The sequence below is a fragment of the Lupinus angustifolius genome, chromosome LG04 (genome assembly GCF_001865875.1).
Source record: "Lupinus angustifolius cultivar Tanjil chromosome LG04, LupAngTanjil_v1.0, whole genome shotgun sequence".
Taxonomy (NCBI): domain Eukaryota; kingdom Viridiplantae; phylum Streptophyta; class Magnoliopsida; order Fabales; family Fabaceae; genus Lupinus; species Lupinus angustifolius.
The window spans coordinates 11,558,206-11,577,064 of NC_032012.1; the positions used below are offsets into that span (position 1 = coordinate 11,558,206).

At 36.2% G+C, this 18,859-nt stretch overlaps 1 protein-coding gene and 1 pseudogene across 1 annotated transcript; both read left to right on the forward strand.

The window, feature by feature from the left end:
* Positions 2,129 to 4,048, forward strand: LOC109344627 (annotated as a pseudogene).
* On the forward strand, positions 16,604 to 18,423 carry LOC109345856 (vestitone reductase-like). Its single transcript, XM_019585098.1, has 4 exons — positions 16,604 to 16,785; positions 17,094 to 17,627; positions 17,932 to 18,127; positions 18,230 to 18,423. The coding sequence occupies exons 1-4, from the start codon at positions 16,671 to 16,673 to the stop codon at positions 18,369 to 18,371; spliced, it is 987 nt and encodes a 328-aa protein (XP_019440643.1). The 5' UTR covers positions 16,604 to 16,670; the 3' UTR covers positions 18,372 to 18,423.

The following is an 18,859-nucleotide window of genomic DNA, read 5'->3' on the forward strand; positions in this document are numbered from 1 at the left end:
AGAAACATTTAAGAAGATAGTTTAAGCAAAGAATCATGCATTCATAACATATATCATTTATAAGCATATATTCAAGATCAACCAAAGGCACAAAATTTCCCTAAAGCAAGTTAGTTTAGATATTTTTCATCAAGTATGTCATTTTCTCTGCACAACACAAAGAATATATCACGTGAAGGGATTTGGTGAAAATATATGCCAATTGCTTCGAGGTTTCAACAAATTGAAGTATGCAATCATCTTTTTGTACATGATCTCTTAAAAATTGATGTCTAATCTCTATATGCTTAGTTCTAGAATGCATAATGGAGTTCTTTGATAGATTTATGGCACTAGTATTATCGCATTTTATTGGATTACAAACAAAGCATAATATCTGAGTGCAACACACGCCGACAGCAATATATTCCGCTTTGGTGATAGACAAAGCAACGCATGCTTGCTACTTACTATGCCATGATACTTGGGAGTTGCCCAACAGATGGCAAGTCCCGCTAGTAGTTTTCCGCTCCAACTTGCATCCTGCAAAGTTAGAATCAGAATATCTTATTAGGGATAACAAAGCATCCCTAGGATACCATTAACCCATAGTTGATGTTCATTTAAGATACTTCATAACACGTTTTACAGCACTAAAGTGAGATTCCTTAGGAGATGCTTGTTATCTTACGCACATGCATATACTAAACATTATATCACGGCGACTAGTAGTTAGATACAATAATGAACCAATTATCTCACGATATTTTGTTACCTCTATTGCTTTACCTTTTTCATCATTGTCGTGATAGTAAGATTATTCCATGGGTGTTGTTGCTTCTTTACACTTATCCATCTCAAACTTTTGTAGTAGCTCCTTGCAATATTTTGTGTCGTGAATGAATATCTCGTTACTCATCTGCTTTGTTTGTAATCATAGAAAGAATGTCAACTCTCCCATCTTTGACATTTCAAACTCCCCTTTCATTAGATGATAAAACTCTTTACAAAGTAAATTGTTAGTAGCACCAATTATTATATCATCCACATAAATCTTTACTAACAAGACATTACTTTTCGATTTTAATATAAAGAGAGTTGTATCAACTTTGCCCCTTTCAAATCCATTTTCTAGTAGAAAATACTCAATCAATCATACCAAGCTATAGGAGCCTGTTTTAAACCATATAGCGCCTTTTTGAGTATGTATACAGGATTAGGGAATTTATGATATTCAAAGTCAGGCAATTGATTTACATATACGTCTTCCTGAATATAGTCATTCAAGAAAGCACTCTTTAAAACCATTTGAAAAAGCTTTAAGTTCATTATCGATGTAAAGGCTAATAACATTTGGATATCCTCCAACATCGCAACAGGGGCGTAGGTTTCATCATAGTCGATGCCTTCTTCTTGATTATACCCTTTTTCTACTAGACGTGCCTAATTTCCTATAATCAAACAATATTCGTCCAATTTATTTTTAAAGACCCATTTAGTGCCTATTATAGGATGATGTTTAGGTTTAGGGATCAAGTCCTATCTGTTATTGCGCCCAAACTGGTTTAGCTCTTCTTGCATAGCTATTCCCAAGTGTTCATCCTCTATGGCCTCATTTATGGTCTTAGGCTCAACTTGAGACACGAAAGCTACAAAATTACAAAAGTTTCACAAAGATTTACGTGTTACTACTCTTGTTGAGATATCACCTATGACCTTGTCGAGTAGATGATCTTTCTTTGTCTTCCAAACCAATGGCATATTTTGATGATCTAATTTCTTTCCTAATCCTCTTGATCCTCCTTCTATTTTTCCATGTCTTTGTGTATGCATTTTCCAGGGCACCTGGAACATCATCACACAAATCCTTCCTCTTCTCTTTCGGAGAAGATTCATCAAATTTTACATGGACGGACTCTTCAACATGCATCGTATACTTATTAAAGACTCGATATGCTTTACTATGAACAGAGTACCCCAAAAATATTGCCTCGTCGGCTTTAGATAGTATCATACTTTCTTAGAGGTAATTGGTTTACATAGTTATTGTTATTGTTATTTCCTTTCCTTTATGAAGTTACTTATTATGTCTTATTATTATCTAATTGTTTTTATCTCATTTTCTATTTTTTCACGTGTATACAAAGATATGCCAAAAGTGAAGCGTTTTCAGAATTCATTAAAATCAACACCTCAATCACAATGTGTTGCATCTCAAATAGAAGATCCAACTCATTATTCACCAACAATAAATCAAACAAATCCTTCACCATCAGTTCAAGCCCCTTCACAAGTGACACATGACATTGCACCACCAGTGCATTCCTTACAAGCTCCTGATGTGTCAGCTCCGGAAGTCCTAGAAGAAGTTGAAACATTGACAGATCATGTTGGACGTGAGTGTACACATTATTGGGTTTTCAAGACAATAGGTACAAGTGTTATGTTTACTTAGCATTTATAATAATAATAGGCCTATTATTTATGCATCATGTTTACTTCGTATTTATTGTAGTGGGGTTAGTGGTTGTTTAAAGCTCCAAAGGCTTTCAAATTAGTAACATTTACACATAGAATAGAATCTAGCTACTTGGTTTATTCTCAATATTTGTAGCATATATGTATTGCAATAAAAAAACATGAACTAATTGGTCCATAACAGAGGATGGGACCAAAGAAAGTGAAAGATATAATATATTTACATTCATATAGGTGTTCATTTTCAAGAATTAACAATCTAACATCTCACTTGATATTCTATTTTATTGTTATTGACTCACGAAGAGTTGTCAAGCAGATTAAGGTCAAAGTTAGAGAAGTGAATAACTTACCAATCGGGCTATGCATCATTGTGATTTTTGATGAGCAAGGTGAAGCCTATGGTGATGCGCAAGGCCTTCTTGCTGGATTTTTAGGAACTTTGGCATCTGATTGCAAGTTGTTTCCAATAGATTATGATAAGTGGTATGGGGGACGTAGTGGTATACCTTCTACTTATTTTACAGAGTGCTTTGATACAATCAAAAAGATATAATAGTTATACATGTGTAAATTTTTATCTCTAATATTATTTATGTTTATATGTAAAATTGAAATTGAAAACTTAATGTCACTTTTTGGAAGCCTTGTTTTTGTTTTAGGACTAGTGAACGCATTTCAAGACGATATTGCAAACTTAGTCTTGGGAGAAAATGGTGTGCAAGTAGGCAAAGATTATGGGATGAGTTCTCTAATCCAGCCAAGACTAGAGATGAAATCATAAGAAATTTTCCAATTGGCATAGACAAATATCAATCGAACCGTTTTGTTCACTATCGTCTGAGACCATCAACTATGGTATATAAATTGCCATTACTTTGGTTATTTGAATTTTTATATAGCTATTCATTTGATTACTGTGTGAATATGTAATTGTTTTTTCATAGGAACTTTGTAGGAAAAACAAAGAAAGTCGAAAGAAGCAAGTAATTCCACATACTTGTGGTTCTAAGCCAAATTCAAGAAGAAGGCGTGAGATGGTAGTGACATTATGATGTTACTTTTTATTTATTTAGACTTTTCACTTATTACTTTTTATTTATTTAGAAAGTCTCAATTTTGAATTAAGTTTTCTATATTTTAAATGGTGAATAGGAAGCCACCAGGCCGTGGAAACTTATATGTTGCCACTCATAAAAGGAGGGATTGAACATTTGTAAATGAAGCGTCAAGGAATGTAGCGGTAAGTTCAATCTAATTAAGTAATCTTGTTTGCATGCATTGAATTTTAATCTTCAATTTTTTACAATTGATAACATTTTGGCATGCATGTACGAATAAGTTCAAGAGGCTTTGACTCAAACTAACGTTGATGAATCTGAAGCTTCTCCCCATGATTCAGTTGGTAGAGTGATGGGACTAGATCATTCTGGGAGAATGCTAACCATGAGTATGGAGCAGTTCCTATGAATACATATAGGAATACTAGACTTCGAGTTTCTGATTTGAGTCATTCTTCATCATTTGTTGTTGCATCTTCATCTTCTAACGATTGGCGAGAGAGATGCAACAAATTGGAATCAACATTTAAGTCATACATCATAACAAAAGAAGGAGGGATCCCTGAAGAATTGGCTAACTTCTTTACACATGTATGTGCAATTATCATTTTTATATTCAGTATTTTGTTTGTTTGTTTGATTTTCCTGATTTGAATATAATGAAATTTATTATAAAAATAGGAGATGATATGTTGTTGCATTAGATTTCAAGAATCATAATCCAAACATTCTTCTTGAATTCAACTTGTTTATTCATATGCCTCCCTGATCCAATGTATTCATTGGTATAAGGTCGAACCTCAAAGAATATGCTATTGTTGAAAGCTCATAATTGGATAATCAACTTTCTCATACTTTTTGGTTTAGTTTTGAATCTCCTAAGAAGCTCTATAAACTATTGTTCAATAATTTTTTTCTTAGGTTGCTTTACCCAGTATTGTTTCTATTATTTGATTTTCTATCTAACATATAGCCCCTATACTTACACACAATAAAACAGAAAAAACTTCACTCTCTCCTTGAACAGAAGAAAGCTCATATTGCAGATATAATATCTTGTCTTTGTTAACGTTATTGCATCTACAGAAATGTATTACTCAAGTGTGCATAATCATAGGACATGCAATATTATATGAACCAAATGTATATAATGATGCGGTAATTATCAATGCTCTTTTATTGTTCCAACTAAATATTTTCATTTTATTATTTCAGGAAAATGATGATGCAAATATGCATGATACACCTTTAGGTGCAAGAGGATCATCTAGAGCCAGCAACATTTAGGATTTATGTTATGTATTTTGTTTTTAAAGTGTCATATGAGACTACTTTTAGTTTTGTTTAGATTTAATGGTGTATTCGGATTTACAATTAATGATGGACTATAACTCTTTCAACTATGTTATGCTTCCTTGATTATTTGCAATGAAATTTTATTATTGTTAAGAACATTTGTATTTAGTAGTTTATATTTAAATAATAATTATAAATTAATGAGATTAAAGTTGTGAAGATTATGAAATTCAATTGTGAAAATTATGAAATTAAACATTACAAAGACCTCCTCAAATAGTGGAGGTTTTTAACCTCCATAAATCACTTTTTCTCGCTGGAGGGCTAAGGGAAATTTTATGAACTGATGTTTGGAATTAACCGAAAGTATAACACATAACTTGTAATGTTTTCAAAAATCATTTGAGTTTATAAATAATTCCATATTTCAAACCAATTTTCTCTTCCTGGATTTGTAAATAGTAAGTTCTTAACTTTTTCATGTTTCTTAGTTCATAAAAACACCAAAACAACTTTATTTGTTACTTTCTTACTTTTGATAAAGGATACAAAGTATGAGTACATTTCTATTAGACAATTCCTTGTGGTTCGATATAACCCTATACTATACTATAATTAAAGAGATACAAATATAAAATAGTAAAGTGTTATCAAATAAATTTTATTTACTGACAAAGAAAGAAATATTGAATCAATATGCAATTTAATTCATAAGTTGTATCTTTGTGAAAAGGAAAAATGCACAGTCATAATGAGTGATCTAACTAGTAACTTTTATTTTCAGTCATTTACTTTCCGCAACTAACATTTACTTTCTGTCATTTATATTTCCACAAACTAACATTTACTTTCGATCATTTAAATTCTGCAACTAACAATTTATTGCTTTTTTATTTATTCTTTACCAACCTTCAACAAGGAAGTAGTTTGGTTAATAAAAGGAAATGGAAATAAATATCACTCATTATCATTTGTGTTAATTTGCTAAATTCATACCAGTAAACCGGAGTTGGAATTTATTCCACAAACTCGAGATGATATGAAATATTTAATAATTCAATAAAGTCAAGTTTTTGATCAAATGGAATATTCTTGAAACCATTATGTCAGCATTGAGAATTCTTCCCAACAAAGCCAAGATGGCGAACAAAGAATAAACCTGTAACTAAATAAATCGATCTAATACAGTCTTGGCTCACCAAGTATCAATAAAAATCTTTTCTTTAGTTCCTCATGTAACTCAACAAAAGCACTATATAATTCATCATAAGTAGGAGACTCATCAGAGCACGAAGAGTTGTCAGAAAAGTGTACCTCACTCGTGTCATCTGGATCTCTTAAGCTACCAATTTCTTGAGCATTTTCCATCAAGGACAGTTTAGCAGTCTCCTCTTCATCGGATGTGCTAGTTGTTGTTTCGTCCTCTGGTACATCCCAAACTATATAGGCCTTCTTGGATTTAAATTCTCGGGGTTTGCTCTTTTCATTTTCAACCTTCTTGAGGTGACTTGGGCATTGATATTTCACATGGCCCGGTTTGCCACACACATGGCAAATTAGGTGACCTTTGGGAGCTTTGCCTCTTCTGGTTGAATCAATCACCTCTATCTTTTGAAAACGCTTGAACCCTCCTTTCTTCTTGAGAAATTTGCCAAATTTTCTAACTAGAAGAGTTCAGGTTTCATCATCCAGCCCAGACTCGGAATCTTCATCATCTCTATCTTCTTGTTGTTGTGACGATGTAGCTTTTAGAGAGATTCCATTTTTCTTTATGTCTGAATCTTCATGCATTCTTATGCGCCCCAACTCCATCTCATGCTCTTGGAGTTTGCTGAAGAGAGTTGCTAGAGGCATTGTGTCTAAGTCCTTTGATTCCATTGTTGTTGTTACCTTGGGCTACCATTTCCTATCAAGACAACGCAACACTTTGTTGGTAAGTTCACCAATAGCAAAACTCTTATCTAAAGCAATTAAATGATGAACAATATGAGTGAATCTTTTCTGCATTTCATTTATTGATTCATTTGGAAACATATGAAACAGCTCATATTCATGTGTTAACGCATTCAATCTTGTGCGCTAAACCTCACTTGTGCCTTAGTGGGTTACTTTCAATGTATCCTGCATTTCTTTTGCATTTAGGCACTGTGAAAACCTAAAGAATTCATCGTATGATAATGTAGAGGTTATTATTTTCTTTGCCTTGAGATTATGCTGGACTTTACATTTCTCTTTGTTAGTCCACAATCCTTTTGGGTTTTCTTTGGGCTCACCATCCACCAAGTGTAGTGGAGTAAAAGGCCCATTGACAAGGGAGTCCCAAATCTCCGTGTCCATTGCCTCAATGAAGATTCTGATGCCCACCTTCTAGTAGGTGTACCCCTCGCCACTGAAAATCGGAGGGCGGTTGATGCATGCGCCATCACCGCCGAAAGGGTTAGTGGAACCCACAGTGATAATCCCTAGGATCAACGAATTAAGTGACCAAGCTAGCACCTTCGTACTAGCTCTGATACCACTTATTGGATACCAGTAAGGTAAAATACACCTAGAGGGGGTGAATAGGTGTACCTGATCACTAATCATGTTTTTCTGATTTATGCGCAGAATACAAAGTTGTTGCAATTAATCAATTATCAACAGGGTTAATCGATTAATGACAGTTGATTTAATCGATTATAGTTAGCTCGTTAATTGGTTATACTGATTGATGATTCTTTGAAAAACAAACTTTTCTTGCAATGAAAATAATGATGGTTTCTGATCTTTAATATCCTAAATTGATTTGTGATTATTCACAGATTAACAACAGTAAGCACTAATCACATAATGCAATTAAACACAGAAAGCAAGTAAAGACAGAATCATAAAGAGATAGGGAAAGAGAAAAGTGCTCAAGGGTTTTTTTCTTGGTTTGTTTGCGGGTCCACTTGCAAACTACATCCAGGTCTCCCAGTTGATCTGGGAGATTTTTCTTCACTATCAGAAATGTATGTTCAATTACAATTACACTTCCAATAACTCTAGCAAGAACTTCCTTCCTGAATCCGTTGAGCCTACATTCTTGGTTTGACCACTTTCTACGCCTACTAGGATACCACACTGTTCGTTAAATTGGCCCCAGCCAAAACTATCGCTCGATTCAAGACTTCCTACATTGTGAAGACACCCAATTCTCTACTTGTGGTGATACCAACACACCACGATAGTTATCCTTGAATAACAGAAAATTCACCGTGTTACTTTGCACACCAAATTGTGTAGATATAGACTCTGAATTTGGCACTACAACCATTGACAGAATTCTCACAAACAACCCTAACACTAATTGTGAATATTATGCAAGGTTTTTCAATTGAATGAAAATTTTCAACACATTGGAAAATATTTTCTCTCTCTTTTCTCTCTTGTAAAAGAATGCAAGAAAAACTTCTCAAAGATCAACAAGATAGCCTTGAAATTTAAGCTCTAGGAATCTTGAGTTTTTCTTTCTCTCTCTGAATTGAAACTTCGAAATCTATTTTCTAAAAACTGATTGTTCTGATTAAAATAACAGCTTCTGTTCATAACTGATTGTAACTGATATTAATCGATTATATTGTATGTTAATTGATTAACTTGTTTCTTGAAAACAGTTTTTCAGTTATGGCTTAATCAATTATTAACCTTATTAATTGATTAATAAGCTAGAAATTATGGGAGGTTAGCTATTGTACCTCCTTTTAATTGATTACACCTTTCCCTAATCGATTAACGGATTTGAACAAGATTTAATCGATCATCAATTGAGTTAATCGATTAATATGTGTGAAAATAGTTTTTCCTAAATGTATGGTAAATTCTCTATATGTTGAAAGAGCATGAAACTCATGATTTTTGAAATGATTGATTCCTTTATGCACAAAACCATGTATGCCTAATGCAAATGCATGAATCTTACTTATTATTTATATATATATTTAGATGTGATGCCTCAACCTATATAATTTTGATTTTAGACTTTATGTGAGACTTCTATCTTGGGCTTACCTAACCTAAACTCAATACTAGGAAAGCATCTTAAGACTCTAGAATATAAAAGCAATCCTAAGTTCTACGACGTTGACCTTGATTTTTCGGTATGTTGTTTGTTGTGATACCCAAGTCTTCAAACTTCTATTTAACTCTTTGTCTTCATCAAAACTAAATAGGTCAATCATGATGACATCCTTTGACTATTTGTCATTTCAACAACAAACCATCTATAGATCCAAAACTGAAGCTTAATATAGAAGCCTTGCATTGATTTCTCAAGTAATAATTAGGGTATAATCATTGGTTTTAGAACTTCAATTTTCTCATCAAACATCATTGGTTTTGTGTGATAAACTTTAGCTTGTTGTTATGGCTCACATCTAGTCCTATACAATATGACCAAGCACATTAAACTTGATTTATTCTTTGTCAAAGATAGAATTCAGTCCTGGGTTAGACAATAGATGTTTCTCACAAACCCTTTAGCTACTTCTAAGTTCAACTCTCTCATAAAATTTCTTAGAGTTTTTTATATCAATATTAACATTTACTCCATGGGGATAGGAGGTGTATTAGAGAATAGAAGAATAAACGATGTATAGTTTTAAGGAGTGTACTAGAGAACAAAAGAATTAAGGATGTACATTTTGAAGGGGTGTATTCGAGATTAGGGTTTACTTAACTTTTGTAATTATACAGTTAGTTATTAAAACTAACTAATAGCTTTCAAGAAAAGCTAAGTCACCTACTAAATTGAGAATTGAGATGTGCTTCTCTCTGTTGTAAGTAGCTTGCATTTCTTTCAGTAAGATTGAAGAAGAGTGATAAGCTTGATTGAAAAGTGGCATTTACCACTTACCACTCCCGTCTTTACCTTTACTTCTCTTTTATTCTTTCATGTCGTCACTTCTTCCAAATATTGGTTATGGTTATTAATATGAATGGACCTTGGTAAATGTCATTATATATATAGTTGTTTTTTATGTAATTTGCGTTCATACTTCATATACAGCTAGCTAACAACAATTTCAAATTACTTCCATCTTCAACATTTCTTTTGATCACTTACATCAAATTCAAAATTACATTCATCGTCCGTTCTTTTCTTCAAATTACTTTCAAGATAAAAGATTCCTAATAAAAACACTCACGCTAAATACTTCATAAAAGATTCTTTTGATCCGGGATCCCCTGTATTTTTAATATGTAGATAACTTCCATAACCGATTCCTAAATACTCACACTAAATTCTCCCGTTTTCTTAAAAATGTGGCACATAATTTATTTAACAAAAACATATTTATTTTTTTTGTCGGTAGTGCAACAAGTGGGTGGCAAAGGCATGGCCCTTATACTGGCTTGAAATCATATTCAATTAACGATACCTCGTCTCCTTTCAGCTCGGCAGGCCGGTTGGTAGTGTAGGTCCTGCTGACGTAAGTCTTCGTCAAATGTCGGAGCTTGGTTTGTCCTTGAGTATCTAGTCCGCTCAATTTGGGGCCATTTGACCGGGTGGAAAAGTTTCCCCTAATCTATTAGTATGGTCAGAAGTCGAGCATGCTAGTAGACTTAAGCGTTACTGAATTTGAGCTAGGCAAGGTTGTGGGCGATCCTTGTGACTTGGTGCGATGGCGTGATCCATGCATGCTGAAAGCGAATGTCCGTTGATTTCTTATTAGGGTTGGCATTCTAGAGTTCACCCTGATCATTATGGTTATATATGCCCTTGGACATGTGGCTAGTCGGTAGTGACCTTGGCTGTCGTGCTAGTCCGAGAAGAAGATGGGATGTGATGATGAATTCATCTTCAAGGGCGGTCCTGCTTCAAAGGAGAAGATGAATTCGTCCACAAGTCATTCTTCTTGCGTAGTGGTATCTCAAGGTTGTTTCTTAGATGAATTTGCAGCAGCTTGGGCACTGACAAGTTGCACCTCCCGAGTAGTGTTATCTAACATCTACATGTGGTTGTCGAGTGGGTTTCTCTAGCAAAGGAGGGTCGTCTACCACCAAAATGTCCATCTGGACCGCCTATGTCTGAATCGTGGAAGGTTGGCCAACCGTTGTGGTCACACAGATGGTCGGGACTTAGAACTATCATCCTTCTTTATCAGGCATTGGTGTGGATGAGTTGGAATGAATTATGTTGTAGCTTCAGTCCGAGGAAGTCTGACTAGGCTTGCACTCGCTTCTTTGAGGTCTTCATAGGCGTGCATGGGCTATTGTCAGCCTAAAACTTCTAAATGTCGCCTCTGATATAAGCTTGTAAGACTTGTAACGGATTTGCCTAGTAGTAGATTGTTCGGTTTGAAATTTCTCTTCTATTATAACTTGTAAGACTTGTAATAGTTGCTTGATTAATAAAATGACTTTCTTCCAAATTTGCTTACCATTATTCTGTATCTTCAGTTTTATTTGTTCCTTTTTAATTTCCTCTTCTGCTTAGTTTGGTTCAACTAGCCCGAGGAGATGTTGCTCGTCTTTGTCGTATCGGGTTGATGATTTAATGGAGGTCAAGCATCTAATGGGAAGTATGTCCCTGGAGTGTGCCCGACCATGAATACTGAGCGAGTGAAGCATGGTCCTCACATTGAGGGATAAATGGGAATGAGCCAAAGTGGGTTGTTATTCGAGCCCCGAGGTATAATTGGAATCATTGGCCAAGGGCAACATGGTCCGCGCCTTGGGGGATGTGTGTTGAACAATAGTGACGGGGGATGTAGTTGATGCCTCTGTGGGACAACATTGACCACTAACCCTAGGGAATGTGACGCGCGCTTTTTGGGGAACTCAAGTTAGCTTTCACCAAAAGGAATGCGTAACTATCGCCCTGAATTCTGGCCTGCGTTTGTTGAATGGAGTTTTATAACCGGGAGGCAAAAGGGGGTTGAGCAATGTCTTGTATTCATATATGCTTCAAAATACATTAGTAGTGTGACCACAAAAGGGATCGACATAATAATTTAAACAAAATACTCGGGGATTCCACACACTGTCCTCCTAAGGGGCTCAATCTTGAGCCATGTTATGGAGAGAACTTTCCTTCCTCAGCATGGCTTCCCAATTCTTTCAACTAAATGCCTTGTCGCTTCATGGAGGGTGGTTTTTGTTTTGGGGCCGAGCTGGCTATGAGGCTCACCTGATAGCAACTCTAAGCCATGCGTTAGTCAGCTTTACCTATGGAGACCCTTAGGTCTAAGGAGAGGAACTTCATGCATAGGTGGGGTCGAGACCACTATTTCGAGGCAGTTAAGAGTCGGGCGATCGAGGATGGCATTATAAGTCAACTTATGATTGATGACCAAGAACTTGGTCTAGATCGTTCTCGACAATAGCTGATCTCTAACAGTCACTCAGACTTCGATGTAACCCCTTGGTGTGATTCGTTCACTAGTGAAACCGATCAGCAGGCCGTCATAGGGCATGAGGACTCGGTAGTGCAGTTCCATCTTATCAAAGTGGTCTTGGAACATAACATTTGTTGAACTTCCTTGATCTACAAACAGTTAGATGACCTTGTTGTTGTTCAATTTCGTTGTGATCACTAGAAGGTCGTCATGACCTCTGATAACACCATCATAATCGCGGTCATCAAAAGAGAGTGGTGGGGCCACTCTCCTATCTTACTCTTGTTGAGTACCTCTATGGCCACATAAATGATTTCCCTTATGTACTTCTTTTGACCCGACCTGGACGTGCCCCCAGCCACGAATCCTCCTGAAATAGTGTTGATGTTGACTAGGCTTCTCTATCTTCGATTGAATAGTCAGTTCTAGTCAACCCGACCATGGTGTGGGAGACGTCCATTATGTGGCCTATAATGCGAACATCTCTTTGGGGGAGAGGGTTAGTGAATGGGAGAGTATTATCTTCATTGTTCTAATCATGCGATGACGAGTTGAAGGTGCCCTAACTGGATCAGGTTTTTATGGTGTCTTGCAGATGGGTGCAGTCATCCGTTATGTGCCCAAAGGTGCTATGGATCTCGCAAAACATCAATATGTCTTGCGGCTGGATCTTATTGCTCTTGTTTGGCTTTGGGAGTGGGATTAGGTGGGCAAACATCACTTCTTATAGGATTTTGGAACAGTTGGTGTTGAGGAGGGGGGGGTATAGTGATGTGAACCTCTAGGATAGTTGGCTTTTCTGTACAATTGTTCCTACCTGAAAGTCAATTAGTCTTGCAGAATGTAACTTGTATATATGGATGTCCACATTTTTGTGTATGATTATGGGTATGGATATGGAATGGAATGTGTATATCATTATGGGATGAAGTGTGTATGGTTTTGTGTATGTTTGGATAAGAGAAATGAAAAAGGAATGAAGGATGATGGTGCAGAAACACAAGTGTTTGATACGTCGGTGAGGTTCGCCACAAGAATGGATTCTTGATGAGAACAATTGGTAAGGCGCCACACCAAGCTGGTGATAAGCCTTTGAACGCCACAGGAACAAGTTCTTGATAAGTTCTATAATCTTGGCTTGGCCAAGGGTCAGGAGTCACGACCCAACTAAGGGAAATCAATTCCAAAATAAATTCAAACTTATTATTCATGAATGAAAAAGTTGATACAAATAGATTGTGGCTAGCCAATTGGCTTTCACGAAATTAGGTAAAAAAAATGCATAAGAAAAACTAACTTAACATGTAATGACTAGATTCAATGAATCTCCTAACATGGCACTTAAGCCACATGACTTGTATTTGGATTTGAAAGTGCACACGTCCAAAAAGATCTCCTTAAGGAAAGGAAGACTTGATTACACGGCTAGCTACAATCTCTCCACGTTGGTGGTTAGAGTTTGAATCTAATTTGGACTCCTCCATAGGCTTCACATGGCTAGAAGTTTAAATTTAAGTCCTTGAACTACCCAATGGATTTGGTGCACTCGGCCAGAGCCACACGCCTAACACCTCACTCGGCCAAGTCGCATGTGCCTAGAACCTCACTCGGCCAAGTCCCATGCGCCTAGCCAAGTCTTCACACGCCCAGCATGTTTTGCTATTTTCACTTGGTCATTAAGTGCCATTTTACAAGAAATTACATGAAATGTTCCCAACTCAATTTACATGCTTTATTTACATCATAATAAAATACTAAAATGCCTTAAATTACCCATGAGAAAATAATTCTTACTTTATTGAAAATAACTCAAAGATGTCATAATTTTCCTCCAAGATCGTGGATCCCAGGTAGTTCTCCTTGATGGATGATGTGATTTGTTCTCTTAAGTCCCTCATGATTTAAAGATGAACTGGAATTCTTAAAGGTTCCATCTTGTTGCCCTAGTCATAGGGCCTCCTAGACTTCATAGGATTGGTTGATCAATGTTGGCCCCCATTTGGCGCACATCATATAGGTTGTGTACTTTGGCTGTTTATGGAGTTGTGGCATATCGTACTTGTGGCGATCATGTCGAGAGTGTTCTTCGAAGCAAGGTTTTCTAGTTTTTCGAGAGGGGTTATCTGTGTAGTGGCTGGCCACAGGTTGGGCATTGGAGTCTCTTCAAGGTTGATGAATTTTTGAGCTATGGAGTAGACATCCTCCATGGTGTGAACCGTGTCCTTGGAAAGCTCCATCTTAAAGATATCGGTTAGTAGGCCCATCACTAGCAAGTGCACTGCCACATCAGGAGTTAGTATAACCTCACTATTAAAGTGATCTAAATACACATGGATGGATTCATGTGGCTCTTTCTAGATACCATTCAGGGTATAGGATGACCTAGGTTGTTTCTGGCTAGCTGTTAGGCGGACACTAAACTTCTCCGCCAGAATCCATTGATCAATGTTGTCTAGGACCAAGCGGGTAAACCATTGCAAGGCGGTGTGCTTTAGTGTGAGCGGGAAGGCTCGACACATGATGAGATCAGTGACACCATGGGAAAGCATAGATGCCTCAATGGCGTCTAGGTGATCATGGGGGTCAGTCGTCCCCTCGTACTAATCGATATTGGTGGGGAAGGTGAGTTGCTTCGGCAATGGATAGGACATGATGGTCGTTGTGAAGGGATGTTTGGCTATGTAGGAGTTTCCCCCGATGTGAGTAGTTTCTGACTGGAAGGCTGGTAGTCCATAGGTTGGTCGGCATTCATCGGCAAACTCAATGTCCAACCGTGGTGGTTTATAGCTTGACTCCACCGTGGATTCGCAGAGTTCCTCCAGCCTTCGTGCTTGTTGTTGGATCATTTGTTCTTGTCTCACTATAATTCGAGGGAGTTGTTGGTTTGTTGGGAGTGGTGGTTCTACATCGGTGTCATGAGCTCTGCTAGCTTGGTTAGAAGGTCAAATGCGGGTTTGAGGGTTATTTGAGGAATTGTTTTTTAGAGGAGGCATATTGACATATGCCGCTTCGATTTGACTAAGAGGGTGTGCTTGGTTCCTCGTGGTTACCATGGTGTGAGTCCCTACAGACGACGCCAATGTTCTCCTACTCGGTGATAGAAGGGTGAGCTACGCTTAGGTCTGGAAAGGGGTCTTCAATTTGGGATGAGGTGGTCTCAGGCTGGAAGTCGCCAGGTCGAAGTGCCTGGTGGTATGCTTCCTAGGCTGCTCTTCTATGATGGGTCAGTATATGGATTCATCTTGATCGAGACTGAACCTTTCGGGGGAGGTAACTGAAAAGGTGCTCTAACGATCAAGTTAGTAAATGACAATGGAGGGGGATCAACAACTTAGAGTATGAGTGAATATAAGGCACAAGAGTAAGGTTAGCGAGTGGGTCGTATATCATATTCCCATATGTATGTATATCTTATCTGTGAGGGGAAGAGCCTCTATTATAGTAGAGGTGGATGGAAGGTTCTTTGAGGGATGTTGTTGTTGTGGTCGACTATTTAAGTTTGTTGGTCTGTTCTTAGTAGAGCAGGGGTTGTTATATATGTATCGGGTGACATGGTCATGTTGTACTCTAAGCATAGTTAACTTATAGCCTGTTGTAGGTTGTGATAGCCGCAATCTAAGCTTGTATTTGCCATAGAGCGTGAAGTTAAGTGAGAGGTGCAAACATCATGTAATAAACACTAGCAGCGTGACAGTGGGTGGCAGAAGTGTGACCCATATACTGGTTTGAAGTCGTATTTGGTTGATGATCCATCTTCTCCTATTAGCTCGACATGTCGGTTGGTATGGTAGGTCCTGGTGACGTAAATCTTCATCATGCGACTGAGCTTGGCCGATGCTCGAGTAATCCAGTCTGGTCAACGGGGTGTTGTTTGATTGGGGTGGAACAATATCCTTATAACCTTATTTAAAAAAGTAAGATTTAAATAATATTATTATCTTATTTAGTCATATTTAAATTTATTCAATTTAATCATTAAAAATAAAAATAATATGGGCCCTTTAAATAATTGTTCTGGACTAAATATAATTGAATCTGATCGTGATTCAGCAAAAAGTCATATTTTTAGGAACAAAACATATAAATTTAATGTAAAGACTTATTATGTTTCTTTATAGTTTTGATATACTAATTAGTTTAGTCCTTGATGTCTAGTAAAAACTCTGTCCCCATTGTAAAATTTAGAAAAAAGTAAAATTTTATTAGAATTAAAATGCGATATTTTTAATATAGTCAGTTCGTCTTCACTCATATTATTAAAGCCAATAAACAATAATTTTAACGTGTCATTCATGAAAAGAAAGAAAAAACATTGGGTCCATCCACAAGGAAATGTAATGCTTGAATTAATGAATTATTGGGTCCATCTTTTTAAATTAACGATCTGACCAATACCAAAGGCAGTTGGAGCATGCGCAATCAACTTTATATACACACACCACTTTCTTAATCAAAATAACTTGAGATAGAGGCATATCTTCAGAAACTAAGTGTCAAAATGGAAGAAGGGAAGGGAAGAGTATGTGTCACCGGAGGTGGAGGGTTTATTGCTTCAATGATTATAAAGAGATTACTCCTAGAAGGTTACTCGGTTAATACGACTGTTAGACCAGGTAAGATATTCCATTTTTTTACTAGAACAATGGTGGATAGGTTTAAAAAAACATTGGATAATACACGGCTTGGAGTTTGATCACTATTTAAATATATTTCAACAATCACAAAGATTATGTGCCATTGTAAAGATTACCGAAACCACGATATTGGCGTTGCACTACAATTCAAAACATTGTTCTATTCTTTTAACAAAGCAGTAGTCCACGATTCTGAAATTGCAATATTACTGACAATTATGTTATCGTATTAGTTAGGCTTCTTACGTCGTTGTTTAATGTTAACTATTGTGCTGTTTGGGCATTAGGTAAAAGTAAGAAAGATGTAAGCTTCCTGACAAATTTACCTGGTGCATCCCGAAAGTTACAAGTTTTCAATGCGGATCTCAATAATCCAGAAAGTTTTATTCCAGCAATTGAAGGATGCGTTGGGGTCTTCCATACTGCTACTCCATATGATTTGCAAAAAGATGAAGATGAGCACACATTAACCAAAAGAGCCATTGGTGGAGCCTTAGGGATTTTACAGGCTTCAATTAGTTCAAAGACTGTGAAGCGAGTTGTTTACACTGCCAGTGGCGCTGCTATTATCAACAGTGGTAAAGAAGTTGAAGATTTAGATGAGAGTTATTGGAGTGATATAGATTTTATGTATAAGACGAAGCCATTTGCTTGGACTATTGCAATTTCTCAGACACTGACAGAAAAAGCAGTTCTTGAATTTGCAGCACAACATGAGAATGAGTTGGATGTTGTTACTCTTATTCTTCCTTATGTTATTGGACCTTTCATTTGTTCTAAGCTTCCAGAATCAGTCGAGTCTGCGTTTGCTTGGTTATTTGGTATGTTTTACAATATGCATGTTACTCTATTATTATGAACTTGTAATGAAAAATAAAGTTTGACTTCAACAAAATTTTACCACACCTTGTTAACTTGCATTGACTTTCAACTTTCAACGTTTAAAAAAATGACCCCATATAAATGAAGTTACGTAATTGGTAAAGTGTTTCTTTAAAATCTATTACTTTTTGCTCATTTGATAATTTCAATAAGTCAAGCTTAAATGATGACTAACTATAGATATTAGATATTCTCTCTAATTCCTTGTAAGATATTTTTAATGAAAATAAATTAATGTTGCAGGTAAATATCAGTTTGGTGTTTTCCTTCGTTTTCCTCTAACACATGTGGATGATGTGGCAAGAGCACAAATTTTTTTACTTGAGCATCCAAACCCTAAAGGAAGGTTTAATTGCTCACTAAGTGGTACTGTGACTTTCGAAGAGATAGGTGATATTCTTATGGCAAAATACCCGGAATTTCAAATCCCAACACGAGAGTGAGTTCTATTATCCTTTCCTTGAAAAAAGTATTAGTAACTAAGTATGAATGCACCTTGATCTAATTGTGACTAATATTTAATTAATTTTTAATCCTATAGGTCGCTAAAGGAAATCAAAGGTTGGACAATACCAAGTATAAACTCAAAGAAACTCAGGGATGCTGGATTCAAGTTTAACTATGGGACTAAGGAAATAATCGAGGAAACAATTCAATGCTGCAAGGAAAATGGTTATCTGTAATTTGTGTTAAACATGAAATTAATAAAACAATAAAGAGCCTAAGGAGTTGATTGGTTGGGAAGAATTGTGATATGTTCTCGATTCATTACTGTCCGGAAAATAGTTATATATGTTGATATCCTCTTTTCCTGTGTGATATCCTCTTTACCTGTGTCCAATGGGAATAATACAAATAAATGAAATAAAATTATTATTGATGTTTTTTAGAAAGAAAATATGAAAAATCATGTTAAAGAATTAGGATTAATCTGCTCAGAAAGAAAATTTTAGTTTGAGAGTCGGTTACGAATGAGAAATATGTTAGACACATCATATCGTCCGTTATAAAAACGGTACCTAGATCAATTGTGTGCGTGTTTGTTCAAAATATTAATTTTACTTTCATATTATTACATCTCTACTATATATAAAGCCAAAACATGGTGTAACCACCACCATGACATAATTTCTATATTCCTATTTTGTCCTTCAAAATTTTAATTTAAAAA